The sequence below is a fragment of the Phaenicophaeus curvirostris genome, chromosome 13, assembly GCF_032191515.1.
Source record: "Phaenicophaeus curvirostris isolate KB17595 chromosome 13, BPBGC_Pcur_1.0, whole genome shotgun sequence".
In the NCBI taxonomy this organism is placed as follows: domain Eukaryota; kingdom Metazoa; phylum Chordata; class Aves; order Cuculiformes; family Cuculidae; genus Phaenicophaeus; species Phaenicophaeus curvirostris.
This window is the reverse complement of record NC_091404.1, coordinates 9,547,252-9,569,532: the sequence shown is the minus strand read 5'-3', so window position 1 is coordinate 9,569,532 and position 22,281 is coordinate 9,547,252. Positions and strand designations below refer to the sequence as shown.

The 22,281-nt window shown below is 42.6% G+C and overlaps 4 protein-coding genes across 4 annotated transcripts; 3 read left to right on the top strand and 1 right to left on the bottom strand.

Annotated features, from left to right (window-relative positions):
* The first annotated feature begins 3,576 nt into the window (after positions 1–3,576).
* LOC138726335 (protein NYNRIN-like) lies at positions 3,577–5,893 on the top strand. The gene has a single exon (XM_069868013.1). It carries the CDS (start codon positions 3,577–3,579, stop codon positions 5,722–5,724), a length of 2,148 nt encoding a protein of 715 aa, XP_069724114.1. The 3' UTR covers positions 5,725–5,893.
* Positions 5,894–6,020: 127 nt separating this feature from the next.
* Positions 6,021–7,635, top strand: LOC138726336 (syncytin-2-like). The gene has a single exon (XM_069868015.1). The coding sequence runs from the start codon at positions 6,021–6,023 to the stop codon at positions 6,918–6,920; it is 900 nt and encodes a 299-aa protein (XP_069724116.1). The 3' UTR covers positions 6,921–7,635.
* A 3,620-nt stretch (positions 7,636–11,255) lies between these two features.
* On the top strand, positions 11,256–18,974 carry TMEM185A (transmembrane protein 185A). The gene is made up of 7 exons (XM_069867309.1): positions 11,256–11,408; positions 13,632–13,808; positions 13,984–14,191; positions 15,015–15,098; positions 15,913–16,089; positions 16,436–16,559; positions 18,345–18,974. The coding sequence occupies exons 1-7, from the start codon at positions 11,371–11,373 to the stop codon at positions 18,587–18,589; spliced, it is 1,053 nt and encodes a 350-aa protein (XP_069723410.1). The 5' UTR covers positions 11,256–11,370; the 3' UTR covers positions 18,590–18,974.
* Positions 18,975–19,379: 405 nt separating this feature from the next.
* LOC138725971 (protein EOLA1-like) lies at positions 19,380–21,781 on the bottom strand. Its single transcript, XM_069867310.1, has 2 exons — positions 21,439–21,781; positions 19,380–19,789 (listed from the first exon to the last, which is right to left on the bottom strand). Exons 1-2 carry the CDS (start codon positions 21,689–21,691, stop codon positions 19,572–19,574), a joined length of 471 nt encoding a protein of 156 aa, XP_069723411.1. The 5' UTR covers positions 21,692–21,781; the 3' UTR covers positions 19,380–19,571.
* Between the last annotated feature and the right edge of the window lie 500 nt (positions 21,782–22,281).

Genomic DNA, 22,281 nt, shown 5'->3' with positions numbered 1-22,281 from the left:
AATGTCCAGCCTAAACCTCCCCTGGTGGAGCTTGAGGCCATTCCCTCTCGTCCTGTCCCCTGTCACTTGGGAGAAGAGCCCAGCTCCCTCCTCTCCACAACCTCCTCTCAGGGAGTTGGAGAGAGCAATGAGGTCTCCCCTCAGCCTCCTCTTCTCCAGGCTAAACACCCCCAGCTCTCCCAGCCTCTCCTCGTAAGACCTGCTCTCCAGCCCCTTCACCAGCGAATAACAATGAAGAAGTCACATAATGACAGTGTTTGAAAAAGCCATTAAAGGAAACAAAAATCAAATCTCACTAGTTCCTGGATCTGTTTAATTTTAGTTAATGAAGAAAATGTTACCTAAAATACTTGATGAATATACACAGTACAAAAAAAAAAAAAAAAAGTAAACCCAGGTTAGGTTGACCTGTGTCCTCCAGTTCATACAAAACTGACCTCACTTTGACTTCATTTGAATCAATAAGTACACCACCGCAATCTTTATGTGAGCCATACTGGGCTCCTCTTTTAATCCCCATACAGCACAAAGCTGCTATGGGGGTAGTTTGTTGGTCACTAAGTACTAAAATCTCCAGTGCTGTAAAGACCTGGCAAATTATCTGGCACTTTTATGCCAAAAGTTAGAAACGCAAGATAAAACCGCGTTGCTTCAATGACAATGGAGATGACATGGAAAGCATCGGTAATTCTAAACACTCATGACACTGGCAGATATATTAGCTACGGCACCCACAGCACTGATTTGGTATGAAAGGAGGTGATATAGGGATTTGACATGGAGGGACCACTTAGAGATATAATAGTTGCATTAGTACTTGGACACTATGTACTCAGTGTGTGTGCCGATATCCTGTTATTCTATACACTGAAGGCCAAATGTAGAAACTATATCCTGTTATTCTATACACTGAAGGCCAAATGTAGAGACTATATCCTGTTATTCTATACACTGAAGGCCGAATGTAGAAATTGTGTGTGCTCGGCCTTGTACTTTGTTCTGTGCTAATTTCCTGTTATCTCTGAACAATGCATACTCAGCAAACGGACTGTGGTCAGCTATATAACTTGTATACCATAAAAGGAAAACACATAGGATCGTGAGCTAAGGAGCTGACTGCGCAGACGCAAAAGCTAGAGGTTCAAGGAAAGGACAAGTGAGGAAGACTATGCTCGACCACCAGAAGACCCCTGAAGACCACCGAGGGATAGGACTGCGGCTGCGCAAGGACATTTGAAAATGTAAACTGATTTCCTGGAAAAATCATGAATATGTAAATGAGTTCTGAAAAAAGTAATGAATATGTATACTTGAGCTAGATAAAAGCAGACAGTATTTGTGCTACGATGCACATGTTCGGAGGAGTGATCCCCCATGTGCCTGGCGCTGCAATAAAGAATACCTGCTGCTAGATCGTGTCTGTCTTTGACTCAATCTGGCGACCCAGATGGGACATTCTCTGCTCGGCTGCAAGACCCGCTGAGAACAGGACTCCCTTGGGTACCCCCGAGATTTTCTCGGAGGGACTCCTCGCCTCACCCGGATCATTGCAGGAGCAGACAAGGACTCCATCCGCTCTAAAACAGCACAGGTATTCTTTAATGTTTGTTTTGGGACCGGTCATTTGGGTAGCTTTCCATAAGACATAGAATTAATCTATGCGGGATAGCATTTGTTATACGATCGTATTTGTTTTCGGGTTGTTCAAATAATATTTGTTCTTAGTTTTGTTTTGTTTTGCTTTGGCTCAGAAAAAGGTTTGGATAACGAATTCAGAGACAAGATTAATGGTTTTGGAAACTTATTGGTATTGGGTCCTTATCATAGGAGTGATTTTAGTGATTGTGGGTGTTTTGTGTTGTTGTAAGAAGTGTCCTGTTTGGTGTATAGTATAAAAGTATAAGAATGGGAGGACGGCAGAGTGGAGGAATTGTGAAGAAGAGCCCGTTGGGGTGTGTTTTGGCACATTGGAAAGACGTTGGAGGAGTTCCGGGGGGGAATGTGAATAAGAAAACGCTGATTAAGTATTGTAATCAATGGTGGCCATTATATAAATTAGAGAGTGGCGAAAAATGGCCATTTAATGGGACCCTGCAGTACAATACCCTGTTGCAATTAATGTTGTTTTTACGGCGAGAAGGGAAATGGGATGAAGTAATGTATGCAGATATGTTCTTTACCCTAAGAAATCATCCAGAATGGCAGAAAGAATGCGGGATAAATTTAGCCCCCCAAGACCCTTTAGTGTTAGCTATAGAAAAAGAGCATAAGAAAAATGGGAGCAAGTTAAAGAGATGTTGCTCGGCTTGTAGCATAGGACAAAGGTGCATAAAACTTAAGGAAGTAGAAGAAAGACTGGAGGACTATGTTTCCCCGCCTCGACCCCCTACCCCTCCTGGACCTCCTACCCCTCCCAGACCTAGACCCCCTACCCCATCAGGAGAGTCAGTTGAGGACGAAAATTCAGAGAACTCAGGCGAAGGAGTAAGCGATGATACTCCTGGTAGTGCGAGCTTTTCCCCTATCACAGCTCGTACTCGGAGCAAAGTGGGTCCAATAATTCAAGCCCCATTACAGCAGGCAGTGGGGACAGCAGGACCTACCAGAATTAAAATCCCCTTTTCAATGAGTGATCTGGATACTTGGCGGGAGATCGTAAAGGGATATCGGGATGACCCCGAAGGGGTAGCAAAGAGATTTGAACTCATTATTAAGAATCAAGACCCTGACTGGAAAGATATAGATTTAATGTTAGATGCACTAACGGAGACTGAAAAACAATTAATAATCAAGAGTGCCCGCACTCAAGTCCAGATCCAGATTACGGCTGGGACCCTCCCAGGTACGGTTGAAGTCCACGTACCTAGGGACGATCCTAATTGGGATCCGAATAATGATCAAGAATATCGATTGTTGAAAAGATACCAAGAGTGGATCAGAATAGGCATTGAGACTGCCGTACCAAAGGCGGTTAATTGGTCAAACCTGTATGAAATCAAGCAAAATTTAGCAGAAACCCCCACTGAGTTTCTCGACAGGCTGAGGACAGCAATGAGAAAATATACTACTTTAGATCCGGTGTCCGATACGGGGAGGCAGCAGCTAGTGTCCTTGTTTTTGAGACAATCCTCAGAAGACATCAGGCGAAAACTTCAGAAACTGAAAGAACCTGATATTAGGGACTTAGAAAAATTACTGGAGGAAGCATGGAGAATTTACAGGAATAGGGAAGAACAGAGTAAACAGAGGATGGGACAAATGATTGCGGAGGCAACAGTAGCAGTCTTAGAAAGACCAAGAGGCAGGGGACAGGGGAATAGACAAAGGGAACCACGTCAAACGTTACGACCAAACCAGTGTGCTTATTGTAAAGAAATAGGACATTGGAAAGGGAAATGTCCCAAATTAACCAAAAGACCTCCTGTATTAGCCCAAATAAGTTCAGATCAATGAAGAGGACCGGGGGAATCTACCCTAGCAGATCCCCTGGTTAAAATTGAGCTAGGGGAAGAGAAGAAAGAAGTAGATTTTCTCATTGACACCGGAGCCTCATACTCAGTACTAAACCAAAGACTAATGCCAAAAGATAAGGATTTTATAACAGTAATTGGGGCCACTGGGCAACCAGAAAAGGCTTATTTTTTGAAACCACTTAACTATCGATTGGGAAAACAAATTGGAATACATAGGTTTTTGTATTTACCGAATTCCCCGAAGCCATTATTAGGACGAGATTTATTAGAACAATTAGAGGCAAAGATTGTTTTTCAAAAGGGAAAGGTCAAATTTCAGGTACAAGAACAACAATTGGTAGAAGTTCTAAGTTTGGCATTATTACAGACTCAGCATCATTTAGAAATACCCACAGAAGTCTTAGATTCAGTATATCCAGGAATATGGGCTAGTGAAGTGCCAGGAAGGGCTAAGAATGCTAGCCCCATAATAATTAAGCTAAAATCAGAAGCAAGGCCAGTAAGAATTAAACAATACCCTTTGAAGTTAGAAGACAGGAAGGGAATCAAAGAAATAATTGATCGGTTTCTACAATATAATTTGCTGACGGAATGCGAATCAGAATATAATACGCCTATATTACCAGTCAAAAAGGCAGATGGGAAAAGTTACAGATTAGTACAAGATTTGAGAGCGATTAACAAAATAGTTGAGGACATTTATCCTGTAGTGGCCAATCCATATACGTTACTCACCAAGTTAAAAGACACGTTACATTGGTTTACCGTGTTGGATCTTAAAGACGCCTTCTTCTGCCTACCGCTGGCTTCAGAAAGTCAGAAGCTATTTGCTTTTGAATGGGAAAATCCTGAATCAGGGAGAAAGACACAATTGACCTGGACTGTATTACCCCAAGGGTTTAAAAACAGTCCTACAATTTTTGGAAATCAATCGATTAAACTACCAGAGAAAGTGGCCATTATGCATTGCCGAGGACACCAGAAGGGGAATACAGATCCAGAGGTGGGAAATCGATTGGCTGATAATGAGGCTAAGCGAGTGGCAGAGGAAGCCCAGGTTTGTGCTTTGATACCGGGCGGTAAACCAATGAATTTTGAGCAACCACCTAAATATTCAAAAGAGGATCTAAAACTGATTGAAGACTTAAAAGGTAAGCAAGGAGCAGAAGGGTGGGTTCAGCTGGAAGATGGCCGGATTGTAATACCATTCAATATGACGTGGCCATTGGTGAGGGCAGAACATACCAAGACACATTGGGGAGCAGACGCATTATACAAAGAATTAACCAAAAGAATAATAGGACGCAATTTATATACTACAGTAAAGCAAGTGACACAACAATGTGAAATCTGCCAACGGAATAACCCAGATACAACTAGCCGGTTAAAACTAGGAACAATTGGCAAAGGGAATTATCCCGGGCAACAGTGGCAGATTGATTTCTCTGAACTCCCAAGAAAAGGGGGGTACAGATATCTTTTGGTTTTGACAGACACCTTTTCAGGGTGGCCGGAAGCATACCCCTGTAGGACTAATAAGGCAAGAGAAGTAACCAGGATATTGCTAAGTGAAATTATTCCCCGCTTCGGGATCCCAGCAACTATATCCTCAGATAGAGGACCACATTTTTGTGCTAAGATAGTTCAACAGGTAGGGAAAGCATTAGAGATAGATTGGCAGTTGCACACTCCTTATAGGCCTCAGGCAAGTGGCCAAGTAGAGAAGATGAATCACATGATTAAGCAACAGATAGCAAAAATTAGCCAGGAGGCGAATTTGACCTGGCCACAGGCCTTACCATTAGCATTGCTCAGGATACGAGTTAAACCCCGAACGAAGGAAAATTTAAGTCCTTTTGAAATATTATATGGAAGACCATATCAGTTTCAGTTTAAGGGTGAGGAATTAACTCAGATAGGGGAAGGATATTTGTACGAATACATGAAATCATTACAAAAACAGTTAACAAAAATTCATAAGAATGTCTTAGGAACTCGAGCAAGAGGATTAGATCAGCCGCTTCATGCCTTTGAACCTGGTGATTATATATATGTAAAGAATTTTTCAGGACACCCTTTAGAAGAGAAGTGGAAAGGACCATACCAAGTGCTGCTGACAACGTTCACCGCGGTGAAGATTAAAGAGCAACCAGCTTGGATCCATTACTCAAAGATAAAGAAAGCTCCAACAAAACCATGGACTACTACCCTCGCTGGACCTACCAGATTGCGATTCTCCAGGTTATATTAATTTATGGGGGAACTGAAGCCCGGTGGGATTTAAATATACACCTTTCTTTGACAGAAGGTATTTCACGAATTTTAAATAAGACAAACTGCTGGATATGTACACACATGCCAGAATATAGTGGGAAAAGAATCTCATTAATAGGTATTCCTATACCAGGCAATGAGTCATGGGTAACGTTCTGGGAAAACACTTCTTAGCCTAACTATACTTACAGAACTCAACCTTTAGAAATTTATAGCCCCTCAGTAAGAGAACCTTATTGTAAATGTGTGCAAAGGTGCAATCCAGCCAGAGGAATGGATAAAGGTGGAGAGTGTGAGAATACTATTTATGTAAGAAATCACGCTAGATGCAATAAGACTAACTACATTGGAGCCTCCACCTCTATTAATACTACACTTTGGCCAGTCCCAGAAGGAAAGGGATGGTATTGGTTATGTAATGATACAGCATGGAAGGTATTACCTGAAAATTGGGCGGGGACGTGTACTTTGGGAGCAGTGGTTCCGAATATAACCATCCATGATTATCTGTCAAAAGGTTGGCTCCAGACTCATATTCGGAGAATTGAGCGAGGAATAGAAAATCCCTTAGTAAAACGGCAAACAGCGTTTCACTCCTTTGCTAGGTGGTTCCTCCCATGGTTGGGGGTGAGTGAGCTTGAAAAAGCGATAGTGAATATTTCAGCTGTAGTAGAAGAAATTGAAAATAGAACAGTAGATGCAATACAAGCACAACAGCTTGAAATAAACAGTCTAGCACAAGTAGTGCAGCAGAATAGGATGGCATTAGATTTGCTATTAGCATCACGAGGAGGAGTATGCACAATTATAAATACGAGTTGTTGTATGTATATAGATCGGAGTGGCCGAATTGCTACAGATTTAAGTGAAATATGGGAACAGACAAAAGTACTACATGAGGTAACTAAAGATGATACCACCTGGGGATTCCAAGAAGTGTGGGAAACACTCACCTCATGGTTACCTAATTTACAGCGGCTAAAGCAGGCCTTCATTGCTATAATAGTTATTGTAATCTTAGTAATATTAGTTTGCATATCAGTTAAGTGTGTCCTATCCTGTGGCCAACGGACTACCGAGAGTTATGAGGCCTGGAAGAAAAATAAACTAAAACATCAGGTAGAAACAGGAAGGTATTTTATTAAAACCTTGGATAATAATGGGGTTGTGTAATTGCAAAAGAATTTGCAATGTGTATAGAAAAGGGGGGACTTGATATAGGGATTTGACATGGAGGGACCACTTAGAGATATAATAGTTGCATTAGTACTTGGACACTATGTACTCAGTGTGTGTGCCGATATCCTGTTATTCTATACACTGAAGGCCAAATGTAGAAACTATATCCTGTTATTCTATACACTGAAGGCCAAATGTAGAGACTATATCCTGTTATTCTATACACTGAAGGCCGAATGTAGAAATTGTGTGTGCTCGGCCTTGTACTTTGTTCTGTGCTAATTTCCTGTTATCTCTGAACAATGCATACTCAGCAAACGGACTGTGGTCAGCTATATAACTTGTATACCATAAAAGGAAAACACATAGGATCGTGAGCTAAGGAGCTGACTGCGCAGACGCAAAAGCTAGAGGTTCAAGGAAAGGACAAGTGAGGAAGACTATGCTCGACCACCAGAAGACCCCTGAAGACCACCGAGGGATAGGACTGCGGCTGCGCAAGGACATTTGAAAATGTAAACTGATTTCCTGGAAAAATCATGAATATGTAAATGAGTTCTGAAAAAAGTAATGAATATGTATACTTGAGCTAGATAAAAGCAGACAGTATTTGTGCTACGATGCACATGTTCGGAGGAGTGATCCCCCATGTGCCTGGCGCTGCAATAAAGAATACCTGCTGCTAGATCGTGTCTGTCTTTGACTCAGAGGGCCTGGGAGACTTGCAGGCTGATCTTTCCGTTTTAAGGTTAATAGCATCTCTAACCTCTCCCTATGAATATGATAGCAAAAATCTAGCTTATCCAGTTTTCTGTTTGGCTGGAGCGCCCTTAAATGGCTTTTGTCTCTTGGAGCTGAACATCTCTCAGCTGGTGTCTTCCTGAAGAGGTCACTGCCTTGTTCTCTCAAAAACATAGCTCCATTGAGAAATTTATGGAACTTCCTTAAATGATTATGGGTTCAGTTGGTCCATGTCACCTGACAGCATGATAGGGCTGAAAGTGAAACAACTGACAGCAAGAGTCATGTTTTGTGCTGGATGCTTCATCTCTATCACGTTTTCTGTAACTTGGGATTTCTTTCCTACCTTTTTGTCCCTTGTAGGAGCTATTTTGCTGCCTGGGCAGTCAGCCAAACATTGTAACTGCAGAAGAAATCTTCCTTGATTTACTCCTACAGGCCTGGCCTTAGAAATGGGATCCTGGTTTATTAGCCTTCTGAATTATTAACAGTTCTCAAGTTAAGATAATATTGTTAAGATAATATTGTTAATATTATTTTGACTTTGTTTTATTATTGTGTCTGGCTAAGGATAATGCTTACAGGTGACATACTGTCTTGCGTTGCAGTAGATGTATTTTATCTTGCATAAATATATTATGAATCATTTTTCTCTTTCCCAAACTATTAAGACTCAACTTTTGAAAAAGCAGAATGAAAAACAAGGTTCTAGTTTCTAATTTTTTAAGCCTGGTAATTCTTTGGTTTCTTAGAAGTTTGTGTACTGCCTTGCCACAGATCCTGTTGTACAGGCACGTCTCTTCGGTGTTTGGAGACTGCTGGTCACTCATCCTTTCCTTCCCTTTTCTTCCATAATATTTTCATGCTTTTCTCTCATCCTGATTTCTTACCAGCCTTCTCACACACCCTCCCTGCTGCCGTTTCCTCGCTTTCTCATAGCCTTTGACTTGTTCTTGCCTTATCAGTTGAATACATTGTGCAGAAAGCTCATGGTGTGCAAGTCTGTCAGCTGTTGCCAAAGGAGTTAACATTGTTGTCCACAATTTGCCAGTGAGTATCTCCAGATAAATCACATCTTTGAGTAGATCTGTATTAGGTAATGAATATTGCCAAGGGCTACACGTAGCTATGGCTTTTAATAAATCACATTGCATGTAAGCCTTGCTTCTTAGCTGGTATAAATTATCAGTCCTGTTAGCACTGGATGAAGATTTAGACCATTTAATTTTCAGTCCTTTTTTTCATCTTTCCACAGAAGCAAGAGCTTAAGCTATGATAAATTTTTTCTTTTATGAGCATTTCACTTGCAATGTAATCTTGATTAGTGAGGAGCTATGGGGATTTTCAGTTCTGAAAGTCATCAGATAATCTATCCCAATATAGAATCATCACATAATCTTTCCTGATCTGCTAGGTAACTTCATAACCCTTGTTACAGTCAGGCTCACTGACTTGAGATTGAACAGCATATATCTGCCACAAAGGTACCTGGACTTCATTTAAAAATGAAAAATCCCCTGTTTCTCAGGGTCATTGGTTCCAACAGCTAATTACTTTCACTTAAAAGAAAACCACAAAAGAAACAGAAGGAAGAAAAAGGTTTCTTTAGGCAAAAGAAACCCCACCTCTCTCCTCCCTAGTCAATATTTGTTTAGGTGAATCCTCAGCCTTGATTCTTGTTATGCCTTTTCTAGCTTGGCTGAAGAGTCTTCTAGTACTTAATAGCATGTCTCCAAGAAGCTATGTACAGGACACAATTAAGTGATCTTTTTTTCTTTTTTTCCTTTTTTCTTGCTGTACACATTGATTCATATCTAGAGTAATAACAAAAATTATTGTACAGGCAGTTTTTCCACAATAATAAATAGACCAAAACTCTTGAAATCATGTCCACAGAAGGATTAGTTTAAAAGAATGCTGGCAGAAAAACTGCCTGCTCCACCATGTTACTTTTGTATTCCATTTGCCCAAGGACAAACCTAAGTAACAAACACATTAAGACTGCTTTTAGTTCTTCAGACAACTTGCTGGGTAATGCTGAAAAAAAGAAGTTAACGTAGTTTTTTTCCACCTTTAAAATGACACTTTGAGATTTCCTAGTAATTTTGCTGGAGATAAAATTAAACAAATATTACGTATCAGTGCCCTAAAAATCAGCTGGACATTTACAGTGAGGTAAATGTTTCCAATATGAGTATACAAAGGAAAACAAGCCATAAAAAGAGTGGTTCAAGAGGGACAAACCCCTAGGTGTTATTCTGATGTGACTGCAAAGATGAAATATTGTCCAAGATTTGTCCATTCCTACCTCTGCTTCTACTACCTGGGAGGAGCTAAGCCTGCAGTGGGTAGCATACTTAAGCCCAAACCCACTTCTTCTGTCTTCTTGTGTTGATTCTTACTTCCAGTAGTATATTCCCTTCTAGCAGAATTTGCTAGTATTATATTTTCGTGTAAGATTAGCCTGTTCAATCTGATGATGGCCAGATAGAACTGTCAGTTAATGGGAATGTCCCTGAAGACAATCAGACACTCATGATGCATCCAAATATCATACGATTTCATAGAATCATAGAATCACCAGGTTGGAAGAGACCCACTGGATCATCGAGTCCAACCATTCCTATCAAACACTAAACCATGCCCCTCAGCACATCATCCACCTGTCCCTTAAACCCCTCCAGGGAAGGTGACTCAAGCCCCTCCCTGGGCAGCCTCTGCCAGTGCCCAATGACCCTTTCTGTGAAAATTTTTTTCCTAATGTTCAGCCTAAACCTCCCCTGGTGGAGCTTGAGGCCATTCCCTCTCATCCTGTCCCCTGTCACTTGGGAGAAGAGCCCAGCTCCCTCCTCTCCACAACCTCCTCTCAGGGAGTTGGAGAGAGCAATGAGGTCTCCCCTCAGCCTCCTCTTCTCCAGGCTAAACACCCCCAGGGCCCTCAGACTTGTTCTCCAGCCCCTTCCCCAGCTTCGTTGCTCTTCTCTGGACTCACTCCAGAGCCTCAACATCCTTCTTGTGGTGAGGGGCCCACAACTGACCCCAGGATTCAAGGAGTGGTCTCCCCAGAGCCGAGTCCAGAGGGAGAAGAACCTCCCTGGACCTGCTGGCCATGCTGTGTCTGATCCAAGCCAAGATCCCCTTGGCCTTCTTGGCCCCCTGGGCTCCTGCTGGCTCCTGTTCAACCAACACCCCCAGGTCCTTCTCCTCCAGGCAGCTTTCCAGCCAGACTTCTCCTAGTCTGTAGCACTGCAATTACAAGGAGTTCAAAGACACTGCAGGACAGAAATCAGCTTCACAGCTGACGCCAGCCCTAGCTCTTCACAGTGGGGTGACCGTTGCCACCCACCCCCAAATCCAGCAGCAGATTTCCAGCAGGGCTCAGGCACAAAATCACTGAGGGCACAACGCCCTCAGCCCCACGGTGACCGCCGGAGCTCCCGTGGACCCCTCCCGCTCGGGCCTCTCCTGCTCGGGCCCCTCCCGCTCGGTGCCCGAGCAGGAGAGGCCCGAGCGGGAGGGCCGCCCCCCACCCCGTGCTCAGCGCGCGTGCGCGGAGCAGCGTGTGTTTTCCCCGCCCCCCGGCGCATGCGCGGTGCGGTGCGCGCCGCCCGGTTCCGGCGGGGGCGGGGCGAGGCCGGGGCTGCTGCGGGGCGGCGGCCGCGCCATGCGTGCCTGGTAGAGAGCGGCGGGAGGCCGAGCCGCGATGAACCTGCGCGGCTTGTTCCAGGACTTCAACCCCAGGTGAGGGCGGCGGCGGCGGCGGGGCCCAGGCTGCCTCCGAGGAAGCGGCGGGCGCGGCTCCGCTGGGAGGGGCCCGGGGCGCGCTGCCATCGCGCCGCTCCCGGCGGCCGCCGCCTGCTTGCCGGGCCGGGCCGGGCCGTCTCGTTATGTAACGTTTGAGTTGTTGGGCTTGGTGAGCGGGGGGTTAAGGGCTCGGCTCTGCGGGGCTGAAGGCGTCGCCTTAACCCCAGGCTGGACACGGAGGGCGAACAGGAAAGCTGGGGAGGGAGTCTGTGCAAGGGCACGTAGCGATAAACAAGGGGAAATGGCTTCAGGTTGGAAGGGGGGAAGAGTTAGACTAGACATAAGGAAGAATTTCTTCGCAGTGAGGGTGGGGAGGCCCTGGCCCAGGTTGCCCAGGGAAGCTGTGGCTGCCCCATCCCTGGAGGGGTTCAAGGCCAGGTTGGTTGGGCCTAGGGCAGCCTGATCTGGTGGGAGGCGTCCTTGCCCATGGGAGGGGGTTGGAATTGGAGCGGCTTTGAGGTCCCTTCCAACCCAATCTATTGTATGAACTGTTGACTGTCAGTCTTCTTTGGGTCTCTCTTGCAATTAACAAGATGACAGGCACTGCAGCTTGGAGCTATGCTATCTTGCCAAGCAAGTATGGATACATGTAACTTGTAACAAAACTGAATCAGTTGTATTTTACTGGCTCTGCTGGTACCAGATATTTTAAGACCAGAGGATAAAGCCCCTCCAGTAACTTGTGCAGGGCAGCATGAAATACTGAGTCTCCCGGAAGAATCTTGCTTGTGTAAGAGGCCTTACATGATTGCAGTTACGAAAAGCTGTGTTCGGTTGGTTGTTGAAGCAAACAGATGGGTAACTAATGCTTCAGAAAAAACATTGTTGCAGAGAGGTTGAAATGAACAATTTAAGTATGCATGGTTGGTAGTAATGGAAAAGTAGGAATAGAAGCTTATAAAGGTTTGTTATTGCAAGCAATGCTTGTTGTGTGTTTGGATGGCTCTAAATGGAATGAGCAAGCTGAACATTGGACTTGTGCAGGTAAGTTCATCTTGGATGTTTTGATGTTTGCTGGAACTCTTAGGGAGCATTGGTATTTTACCACATAGTATTTTATTTCTGTATTTATTGAGGAGCAGGGAAAGCAGAAATTGCACAAAAATTGCATGTTGGGAAAGTATGAATAGTCTAGGAAGCTGAGGGATCTCTTTGTTGCTGTGAGGAGTGGCTGTTGTTTTATATCATCCTATGCTGATGTGGTTCCATGAAGCATGTGACGATATGCTGACATGCTAAAACTGCTTTTTCTTAGTAAGGGGTGTCTAAGGCAATGCTGATCTAATTATAAATAAACAATTTTATTATGTGATGAGAGTGAAAGTGGGTAGCTGAGTTGTGCTCTTGGAGTAAGGGTGGTACTTCTGACTATTGCAGCTTTACCCTGTAGTAAGTACTGTACCTGAGGTTATCCATGTTTTAAAATACATACAACTACTTCACTGAAGTGTTAAAGCCTAATTATGTGTTTCATAAAGCAGTATGTGAACCTCTGGTGAATGGGTGGGTGAGGTTTTCCCCTCCTGCATGTGAGGAAATAATGTGCTATGTAATTATTTTGTCTGATTTTTTTGTGGTACAGGCAATTGCTATGCTGCTGCTCTTAAGTATTCTGGATACATTTATTCATTCTTAGGTTGACTGGTTCATAAAATACATCAAAAAAACTGTTTTAAACTTGTAAGCGCCATTCTCCATATTCCAGTTAGAAACTTCACTCTAGATCAGTAACTTTGTTATGTAATTTTATCCACAATATTTTTTACACTCTGATTTGACTTGTATCTAAGAACCCATTTTCTAAAAACATGTACAACTGGTATATTTCTGAGCCTCTAGTAATGCAGCTCCTGACTGGATCCTTGTGGGAGGGAACTATTTATAGATATCCATTCATTAAGTTTGTCATGCAAGAATGCTTTTGATGTGTTCCCTTGAAGCAATGGTTTTATAAGTGCAAGAGATGACATATAATTATGATGAAATACTTGACTTTTCAGAACCGATTTGATTCTTTGCAAAGAAGTTTGACACACGTTTTTTGGTGAGGAAGCATCTGGATTAAATTTCAACTAAGACTGATTTTCTTGTTCTCTACAAAGTTCATGTTAATTTACTTGCCTTAATTTCTGATTCTGTTTTCTTTTGTTTGTTTAATAGCAAATTTCTTATTTATGCCTGCCTGCTGCTTTTTTCTGTGTTGCTCTCTCTACGTCTGGATGACAAAATCCAATGGAGTTACTGGGCGGTGTTTGCTCCCATATGGCTATGGAAGTTAATGGTGATTGTTGGTGCCTCGGTGGGAACAGGAGTATGGGCCCGACACCCGCAGTATCGGTAAGTTGAGGAGATTTCTTTTGAGAAATAGAAGGGACACAATGTGTTTCCCATACTCAGTCAAATTAATCAAAGGGTTTTTTTTAATATCATAAGATACAGCATCCGTATGTTCGTGGAATAGTGTGGTTTTTTATCAGCAAGTGAACTGACTGCTTCCTCCTCCTCTCTTTAGAGCAGAAGGAGAAACCTGTGTGGAGTTCAAAGCTATGTTAATTGCAGTAGGCATCCACCTGCTGCTGCTGATGTTTGAAGTTCTGGTGTGTGACAGGATTGAAAGAGGAACCCATTTCTGGCTTCTGGTCTTCATGCCATTATTCTTTGTATCTCCAGTGTCAGTTGCAGCCTGTGTGTGGGGGTTCCGACATGACCGGTCTCTGGAGGTAACGCTTCATTTGTTATGTGTAAAATTTGTGGCTATGCAAGACTGTCAATTTGGTTACAGTTCATCTCTCAGTAAAGCATGATATGGATGACTGCATCAGTTGAATTAAATGTTTGCACTGACTTGCCAGAGTGCAAATTCAGGATCAGGAATAATATATTTTTTCTAATCTCTCCTAGTTTCTTTTCAGCTACGAAACTGCAGCATGTTTTAAACCTGCTTTTTTTTATTTTTAGTTGTTAACAGAACTCACCACAATCACTAGAATACAGACTAATTCTAGACACTTAAAGGGAAATTACTTAAGAAAATTCCACTGATGGCAAGCACTGTCCCTAGGCAGACATGAGTTTTCAGGGCCCTAGAAAATCAGAGCTGAAAATTTCTTACTGTCTCAGTGTGTTTAGTCTTTAATTTGGGAATGTGGACACTAGGTATAAACCAGTAGGTTTTTTATTTTCTGTCTCCATCTTCTTTATAAGGATTCTTAAGGTCTTCCCACAGTTGTGGCATTTCACAATAAATTTAGAATTCTTACTGAATTGTTTTCTTGTTTTAAGGAATTTTTTTTTCTTTTGCTATGTCCTCAGACTACCCCGTGACAATTAAAAATCCAGTTTTTAGATGAGGTTCAGCTTTTTCAGATTTTTTTAATTGGGATCCCAGCCTTCCAAATTTAGGCATGCTTAATAATACTTAATGTAAATGGAAATGATGTTCCATGTTGCAGTAAGCCAGAAAATTTGTTTGACAGATTCCTTGGTTATCTTGGAAACAGTTTTCTCATGCTAAGAGTTAACTAATCTGTTTTCTTTTTCTAGCTGGAAATTTTGTGTTCTGTCAATATTCTACAGTTCATATTTATTGCACTCAGATTAGATGAGATCATCAGATGGCCGTGGCTTGTACGTAACAAACATTTTCTTTTTATCTTTGTTTAAATGCTGAATTTCATAAAGACATTTACTGTAGGAACAGTAAAGCTGTGCTTCAGGGGAGAGGGACGTGCCATCAACTGCAATTAATGCTCTGATCACTTGTTGAAAGAGAAATCCTAACCAAACGATCCCAACCGGGACACTAAACCAGACATGAAAATGACTGATGAGTTAGGGAATGTGTTGGTAAACATGGTGTGGTAAATAACTAGTTTTATTTGTTGTGTTGCTATGTATGTAAATCTACTTATTCTGCAAGTGGTCACTGTCAAAACTGCTGAGATCTCCTGTCCCAAGTGCCTTTAGAATACAAAAGTGCTGTTTCTGTGCCTAGGTTTTTGTAAACTACCATAAGACTGATAATCCGGCATGATTGTGACAGTCCTTCCTATTTTCAAAAAAACTAGGAAAGAGATCTAGTCTAGAAACTGTTTCAAGTAAGGTGTTCTGCAAGTAAGGTGCAGAAAATATTTGCTAAAATCAATTTCAAGTACTGTTTTAAGTTCATGTGAAATCACAGAAGTCTTATTGAAGTTGAACTCCATTGTCTTACTTTCAAATTGTTTCAGCTTCATGGGGTTTACAAAGCTGAGGAACCTGAATAGTTACGGCTCCTAACAGTGCATGTGATTTGTGAAGCTTTTCTCTTAGAGATTGTTAGTTAAAGAACACTAGACTTAAATTTTGTTTTCTTGTTTTAGGCTGAATATGTAGATCTGAAACTAATAAATAAAACGTATCACTGTTGGGGAGAAAAGAAGTTAATTTCCTTTTCTTTCAGGTTGTTTGTGTTCCCCTGTGGATCTTGATGTCCTTTCTGTGTCTAGTAGTGCTCTATTACATTGTATGGTCTGTTCTATTCTTGCGCTCGATGGATGTGATTGCTGAGCAAAGGAGGACACACATAACAATGGCTGTCAGCTGGATGACAATTGTAGTTCCACTGCTCACATTTGAGGTAGGAGAAAGCATGACAGGTTTTATGTATCTAGTTCTTTTTTCAGTGAGTGATGAATATTGCTATGTCTCTTTTTGAACTTATTAAAATGAGGGTACTGCTTTTTGTTCTGCAATAAAATACTAACAGCAAATATGAAAGAAACCCAAGAGTTCTATGTTTCTGTGCAGTTTTTTCAGTAAAATATGCATCACATTGGAAATGTAACCGCATGTTTCTATGGAGGCTGTTTTCTTCACAGATGGCTGACGTTAAAGATCTGAGATCAGCATATGTTTTAAGAAGCTTGAAAGGGAGTATTGCAATGAAACTGACATAGTGTAATATTATTTTTTTTGCCATTTAGATCTTGCTAGTACACAGACTGGATGGGCATAATTCTTTTTCTTTTATACCCATATTTGTTCCTCTCTGGCTTTCGCTGATAACTTTAATGGCCACAACGTTTGGACAAAAAGGAGGAAATCACTGTAAGTATTTTAAAAATCATAGATACAGACTGAAATTCAAGACTTAAATGTATTGTATGATTGTATTTTCATGAAGGGCATTTTTGTATCTGTTCTCTCTTAAGTGTTCAGATGTGTCTGTTACTAATGTTTTCAGTGTCTGTAGTGTCTCTTGGTTTTTTTTCCTTATTCCTGTAAGAGCCTGAATTCTGCTTAGACTCAACTTGAAATCCCAATGGGCTTTTAATTGCAACTTAGCCTTTTATCCTTCCCTGTTTCCATGGGTTTCGTTCTCATGGGATGTGACTGGAGCTTTCTGCTCTGGGTTCTGAAAATAGTGTAGCACCTACCATTTTTAATTAGCAGGTGTTCTAGTAAGCTGAGCTAGCGTCCTCTTTGGCCAAATAGTGGTCTGTGCTGCTTAATTTTAACTTCAGTTGCCTGAATGGCCAGTGTAGATTTAAGTCTTTCATCTCCACCGCAACTAGCTCCGCCAAAAGGAGTGTTTCCACTTTCAGCCATCTAATGTTAATGAACCAGTGCAGATGAGTAGCTCTTCCCAGCCATGCTGCAGTTCTTGTTTCTTGTTGAAAGGCAATAATATTTATTAGGGTATTTCAGAGTTGAAAGGAAACAACTGTGATGCTTATTATATAAACTCACTTTGGTTTTTGTCCAATTATGAAGTATATTGCAGATTTCTTTCTTTGGTCATTACTAAGCTAATCTCCATACGTTTATTTTACTTTTATATTGTTATTGTATGAAAAATTGGTACTTTTAAATTCTTTTTTTTTTAAAACCTACCCTTGATAATTTATGGCCCAAGTAGCTCTCGGAAAGCCACATGTTGTTTTATCTTCTGTAGGGTCAGGAAGTATTTATGTAAACTTTTAAGAAAGACTATTGACCTGAAGTGAACTTTGGAAGACTTGTGTGAAAATCCACCTTTAAAGTGCTAAGAGAAATACACCAGTTGGCCATGAAGTATAATCTCTGCAAAAAGATGGATAGGTTATATGGGATCTTGTCTGGCAAATGCTTAAAACCTTGATTTTGTTCAGTGTGACAAATTTGACTTGGGCAGGCTGTTCCTTTGAACACTCACCTTTGGCACTGGTTAATAGAGGACTGCCATCTGCTGAATCACAAGTATCACTTATTTAAATGCTCTTTCCAAGTCTTTCATTTAGCAAAATACAGGACGAACACAGAATAAGTACTTTTTTTCTAATCTAGCGCAGGTAATATCAAGGCTGAGGTACGCCTGTCATCACATCATATTTGGCTCTTTGGGAATACTGAATGCATACATTTACTAATCTGTGTGTGCTTATGCCATCACATTCCCTCTGGTACTGGAGCTTCTATGTATCTAACAAGTTGGTATAAATGTCTTCCCACGTAGCACTGATTGCTTTAAGATGCCAAGTCTTTTTGTGTTCTTTCTCTGTGTACTGATGTGACCTGATGCAGCTTAACACGTGAAATGAAATGGATTCTTGCTGTGGTGGTACAGCTGTAACTTATATGTCCGTGTGTATCAATACATGCATGTGCAGAGATGCAGAGGCATGCAAATGCAAGCATATATTCCGTGTGTATATAATCAGAATTGCAACGTTATATGATGGGTGTAAGTAACACACTGAGAAGCAGCACTAATGAATTTGGTATTGTTCATATTGAAACAATCAAAGAGAACTTAAGAGATTGGATTACGTCTGCTGAATTAATTAAATTTCCATTCTCTTTTTTCCATTCTCTATTCTGCAATAATGTGAAATGATTTTTGGTTTTTTTTAGGGTGGTTTGGAATTCGCAAAGACTTTTGCCAGTTCTTGCTTGAAATTTTCCCATTCTTACGAGAATATGGAAATATTTCTTATGATCTTCATCATGAAGATAATGAGGAAACAGAAGAAACACCACTGCCTGAACCACCAAAAATTGCACCAATGTTTCGAAAAAAGACTGGGGTAGTCATTACACAGAGTCCTGGAAAATACGTAATTCCACCTCCGAAATTAAACATTGATATGCCAGATTAAGATGACAGTAGCATATTAAACTTGAACTGGGAATCAGCAGACAAATGTATTTCATCTCATGCCTTGTCCCACTTACTTTAAAATAGGTATTGTTGAATCAGTGGCTTGGATTACACAAATCTGAGATTTTGAAGATAATCTGAGAGTTTTTCCAGAGATATGTGGTGGTCTAATTCGTGAACCTTCCTAACGGGTTGGTTGCACGCTTGCCTGTATAGTATTTATATGAACATTTTAGCAGTGTAATATATTGTTTAAAAGTCTTGTTGTGTACAGTGTAAGTATTATCTAAAAGTATTTTTTTAAAAACCCTGTATGAAATGCCTATGCTGTTCCAGGTGTCTTAGGTCCTAAATATACACTTGATTTCCATGTGTGTTTTAAATGCTTTTTTTTGGGGATGCTTTAATGTAGTGCCTCTTCTACTTCTTTTTCTGTTCAGCCACAATCATTGTCTTAACCAGAGAGGCACAGGAGTGTTGGAACTTCTCAGGCAAGACTAGAAGCCCCTAGGGCTATCCTTACCTCATATGATTTATTTCTCAATGACCCCACAACTATAAGTTTGAGAGGAAGCTGTGAACCAGATGTCATATAAATGATGGCAGTCTGCTTTCAAGAACCATTTTTCTGAAGGAGCCTCCACACTCTTCCTTCCTCATCTGGGACAGACGCATTGCACGATATGGTTCTATTTACTTGCATGTTAAATTTGCACACAATACATCAGTCATGTCTTTTAAAAAAATAAGCACATTTGGAGTTCTTTATATAGGAAAAATCTAGAAAATAATTTTCAGTACTGGTCATAAAAAATACATCTTGTTTATTTTGCCTCAAAAGTGCAGTTCTATAAGTGTATTTGCTATTTCCAACAATTAGTTTTGGAAGGAAATCTTAATGACTCACTGGTATTCAAAATGCTGACTTGTGATGTATGAGTTTGTATTTAGACAGGAAAAATAATAGCGAAGGGCAACACCTACACTTCGGAAGGGATCAGTTCTTCGGGGATATCCACCTGCCACACACCTCTTCTCCCTCTGGCAGGAATTGGTTCCAGAAGCCATCTTGGATTTGAAACAACAGTCAAGTATTTTTGTTCCAGATTACTGAGAACAGCTTTGTTTTCCATCTCCAGAACCTTTTCAGGGGGCAAGTTTTCTGGACATAGTATTGTCTCTCCAATGTCAATTAATCCTGTGTTATAAAAGGAAAATATAGAATCAGTTGGCTTTTTGATCGCCTAAAGAAAAAGTTTCCAAAAGTAAACTTTCCCGTGTACCCATGTAATAGCTCCTGTGTCACCAGAAGAACACAGTATGACACATGCACACCTCAAACCAGTGCCCTTCACTGCAGAAAGTGGTCTACGTGACTGAATGTAGATTGGTGAAAAGCAGGTGAAGAACAGATTAGGCACACATTTGTAACAGGCACAACTTGGTGATATGGAATTCTGTTAAAATAAGCCTGCATCCAAGAAACTACAGCTGCTACCAAAACTCCTGAGCTACACTGTGCCTTGAAACGGCTTCATTAAAACTCTCTGCTCCTACTAGGACACTATTCTATTAGAATTTTAAAAGCATTGAAGTACATGGAAATTGCTGCTCTCTGTGGTCCCCTGAGGGATACCACTTGTCACAAACATTCATTTCGACATAGCTAAAAATATATGAAATATATATATATGAAAATGCAAGATAGATGGTGAACAAATGATGCCTACAAGAAAAGAGTGTGAAATAAAGTACTACATAAAAACTTTATAAGTATCTAGTGCTGCCACATACATTGTACTCCAGCACAATATAAGCAAAGAAACACCACTCCATCCTAAATTCATATTACAGGAACAAGCTTTTCCACCACCCAATAGACAAGAGTAATGGAGCATTTATAAAACTAAAATAGGATTTCTTCATATTACACTCCAACATGACATGCAAAGCATGGCAACATCATGATTTCACTTGACTATCATAGAATCATAGAATAACCAGGTTGGAAGAGACCCACCGGATCATCGAGTAAAACGGTTTCAGCAAGATCTAAGCTCAAAATGCAAAATGTGTGGAATTGACGTAACCCACTTCATACTGTCTTGCCCCACAACAAGTTGGCACAAATTAGTTTTGTTTTTTGTACCATATAGAATCATAGAATAGTTTGGGTTGGAAGGCACCTTAAAGATCATCTAGTTCTAACCCCCCTTGCCATGGGCAGGGACACCTCCCACTGGATCAGGCTGCCCAAGGTCCCATCCAGCCTGGCCTTGAACACCCCCAGGGATGGGGCAGCCACAGCTTCCCTGGGCAACCTGTGTCAGTGCCTCCCCACCCTCACGGTGAAGAAATTCATCCTAATGTCTAGCCTAAATCTGCCCCTCTGCAGTTTGTACCCACTGCCCCCAGCACTTTCACTACAAGCCTTTGTGAACACTCCTTCCCCAGCTTTCCTGCAGCCCCTTCAGGTGCTGGAAGGTCGCTATAAGGTCTCCTCGGACCTTCTCCAGACTGAACAACCCCAAATTTCTCAGCCTGTCCTCGTGTGGGAGGTGCTCCAGCCCCCCCGTATTTAGAGCTGTAGCCTAAAGATTCAGTGGAGAGAGTGTATTTTAAAAACCGAGCCCTGGCTAAAATTCTTTATCCTAAAGGTCAAAGACACTTCAACTTTCTAACGCAATGAAAAAGCCATTTTATTTACAGCTCCGCTCACGGGCCTCAGCTTTCAGCGCCCCCAGCGCAGCGCAGGCCCCGCTCCTCCCCCGCAGGAGTTAAAGCAAAGGAATAAGCGCACGACCGAGCGAGGGAGCGAGCTGGGAAACGCCGCCCGAGCCCGCTTACCTGCGATAACTCCTCTGCCAAATTTTTCGCCTTCCCGCAGCAGCTCCCGCAGCCGCTCCTCGGTCACCCCGAGCCTGTCCAGCAGGATCGCCCTCCACGCTCCGTCCTGCCAGTCGGCGACCGCGATGTGCACGGCGAGGGTGCGGCTCTCGTAGCCCGCCAGCCAGGGCCGCCACCGCGTCTCCAGGCTCTTCACCCCGTTCAGCACCAGCCCCGCGTACGGCTGCCGGAACGAGATGCAGCCCAGCCGCATGGCCCGCACCCCGGGGCCGCCGGGGCGCTCCGGGAGGGCAGATCCCCGGCTCCTCCCGCTCCTCCGCGGCCGCCCCGGGGCCTCCCGCCGGCAGCCCCGCCCCGAGCCGGGCCGGGCCGAGGGGCGGGACGTAAAGGGGGCGTGGCCTGAGGGAGAGGGCGTGGCCTGAGGGGGCGGGGTGCACGGGGAAGGAGGTGAGGGGCGTGTCCTGAGGGGCGGGACGTGACGTCAGAGGGGCGAGGGGCGGGGCGGCTCCGCCAGTCGTAGGATCGTAGAATTACAGAATCACTTGGTTGGAAAAGACCCTCTGGATCATCGGGTCCAACCATTCCCATCAATCACTAAACCATGTCCCTCAGCGCCTCGTCCACCCGTCCCTTAAACCCCTCACCCCCCTCGCTGGGCAGCCTGTTCCAGTGCCCAATGACCTTTTCCATGAATGATTTTTTCCTGATGTCCAGCGTAAACCTCTGTTTCACAGAAAGGGTCTTTGGGCACTGGCAGAGGCTGCCCAGGGAGGGGGTTGATTCACCTTCCCTGGAGGGGTTTTAAGGACGGGTGGACGAGGTGCTGAGGGACACGGTTTAGTG

What these genes read in the sequence shown, in the direction of transcription:
- LOC138726335 (XM_069868013.1), top strand. Translation starts at nt 3,577, where the DNA reads ATGCCAAAAGATAAGGATTTTATAACAGTAATTGGGGCCACTGGGCAA.
- LOC138726336 (XM_069868015.1), top strand. Translation starts at nt 6,021, where the DNA reads ATGGATAAAGGTGGAGAGTGTGAGAATACTATTTATGTAAGAAATCAC.
- TMEM185A (XM_069867309.1), top strand. Translation starts at nt 11,371, where the DNA reads ATGAACCTGCGCGGCTTGTTCCAGGACTTCAACCCCAG. An exon ending in GCCCGACACCCGCAGTATCG is followed by an intron (nt 13,809 to 13,983) that starts GTAAGTTGAGGA and finishes TCCTCTCTTTAG; the next exon opens with AGCAGAAGGAGAAACCTGTG. An exon ending in TTCCACTGCTCACATTTGAG is followed by an intron (nt 16,090 to 16,435) that starts GTAGGAGAAAGC and finishes TTTGCCATTTAG; the next exon opens with ATCTTGCTAGTACACAGACT.
- LOC138725971 (XM_069867310.1), bottom strand. Translation starts at nt 21,691, where the DNA reads ATGCGGCTGGGCTGCATCTCGTTCCGGCAGCCGTACGCGGGGCTGGTG. An exon ending in TGGCAGAGGAGTTATCGCAG is followed by an intron (nt 19,790 to 21,438) that starts GTAAGCGGGCTC and finishes TTTATAACACAG; the next exon opens with GATTAATTGACATTGGAGAG.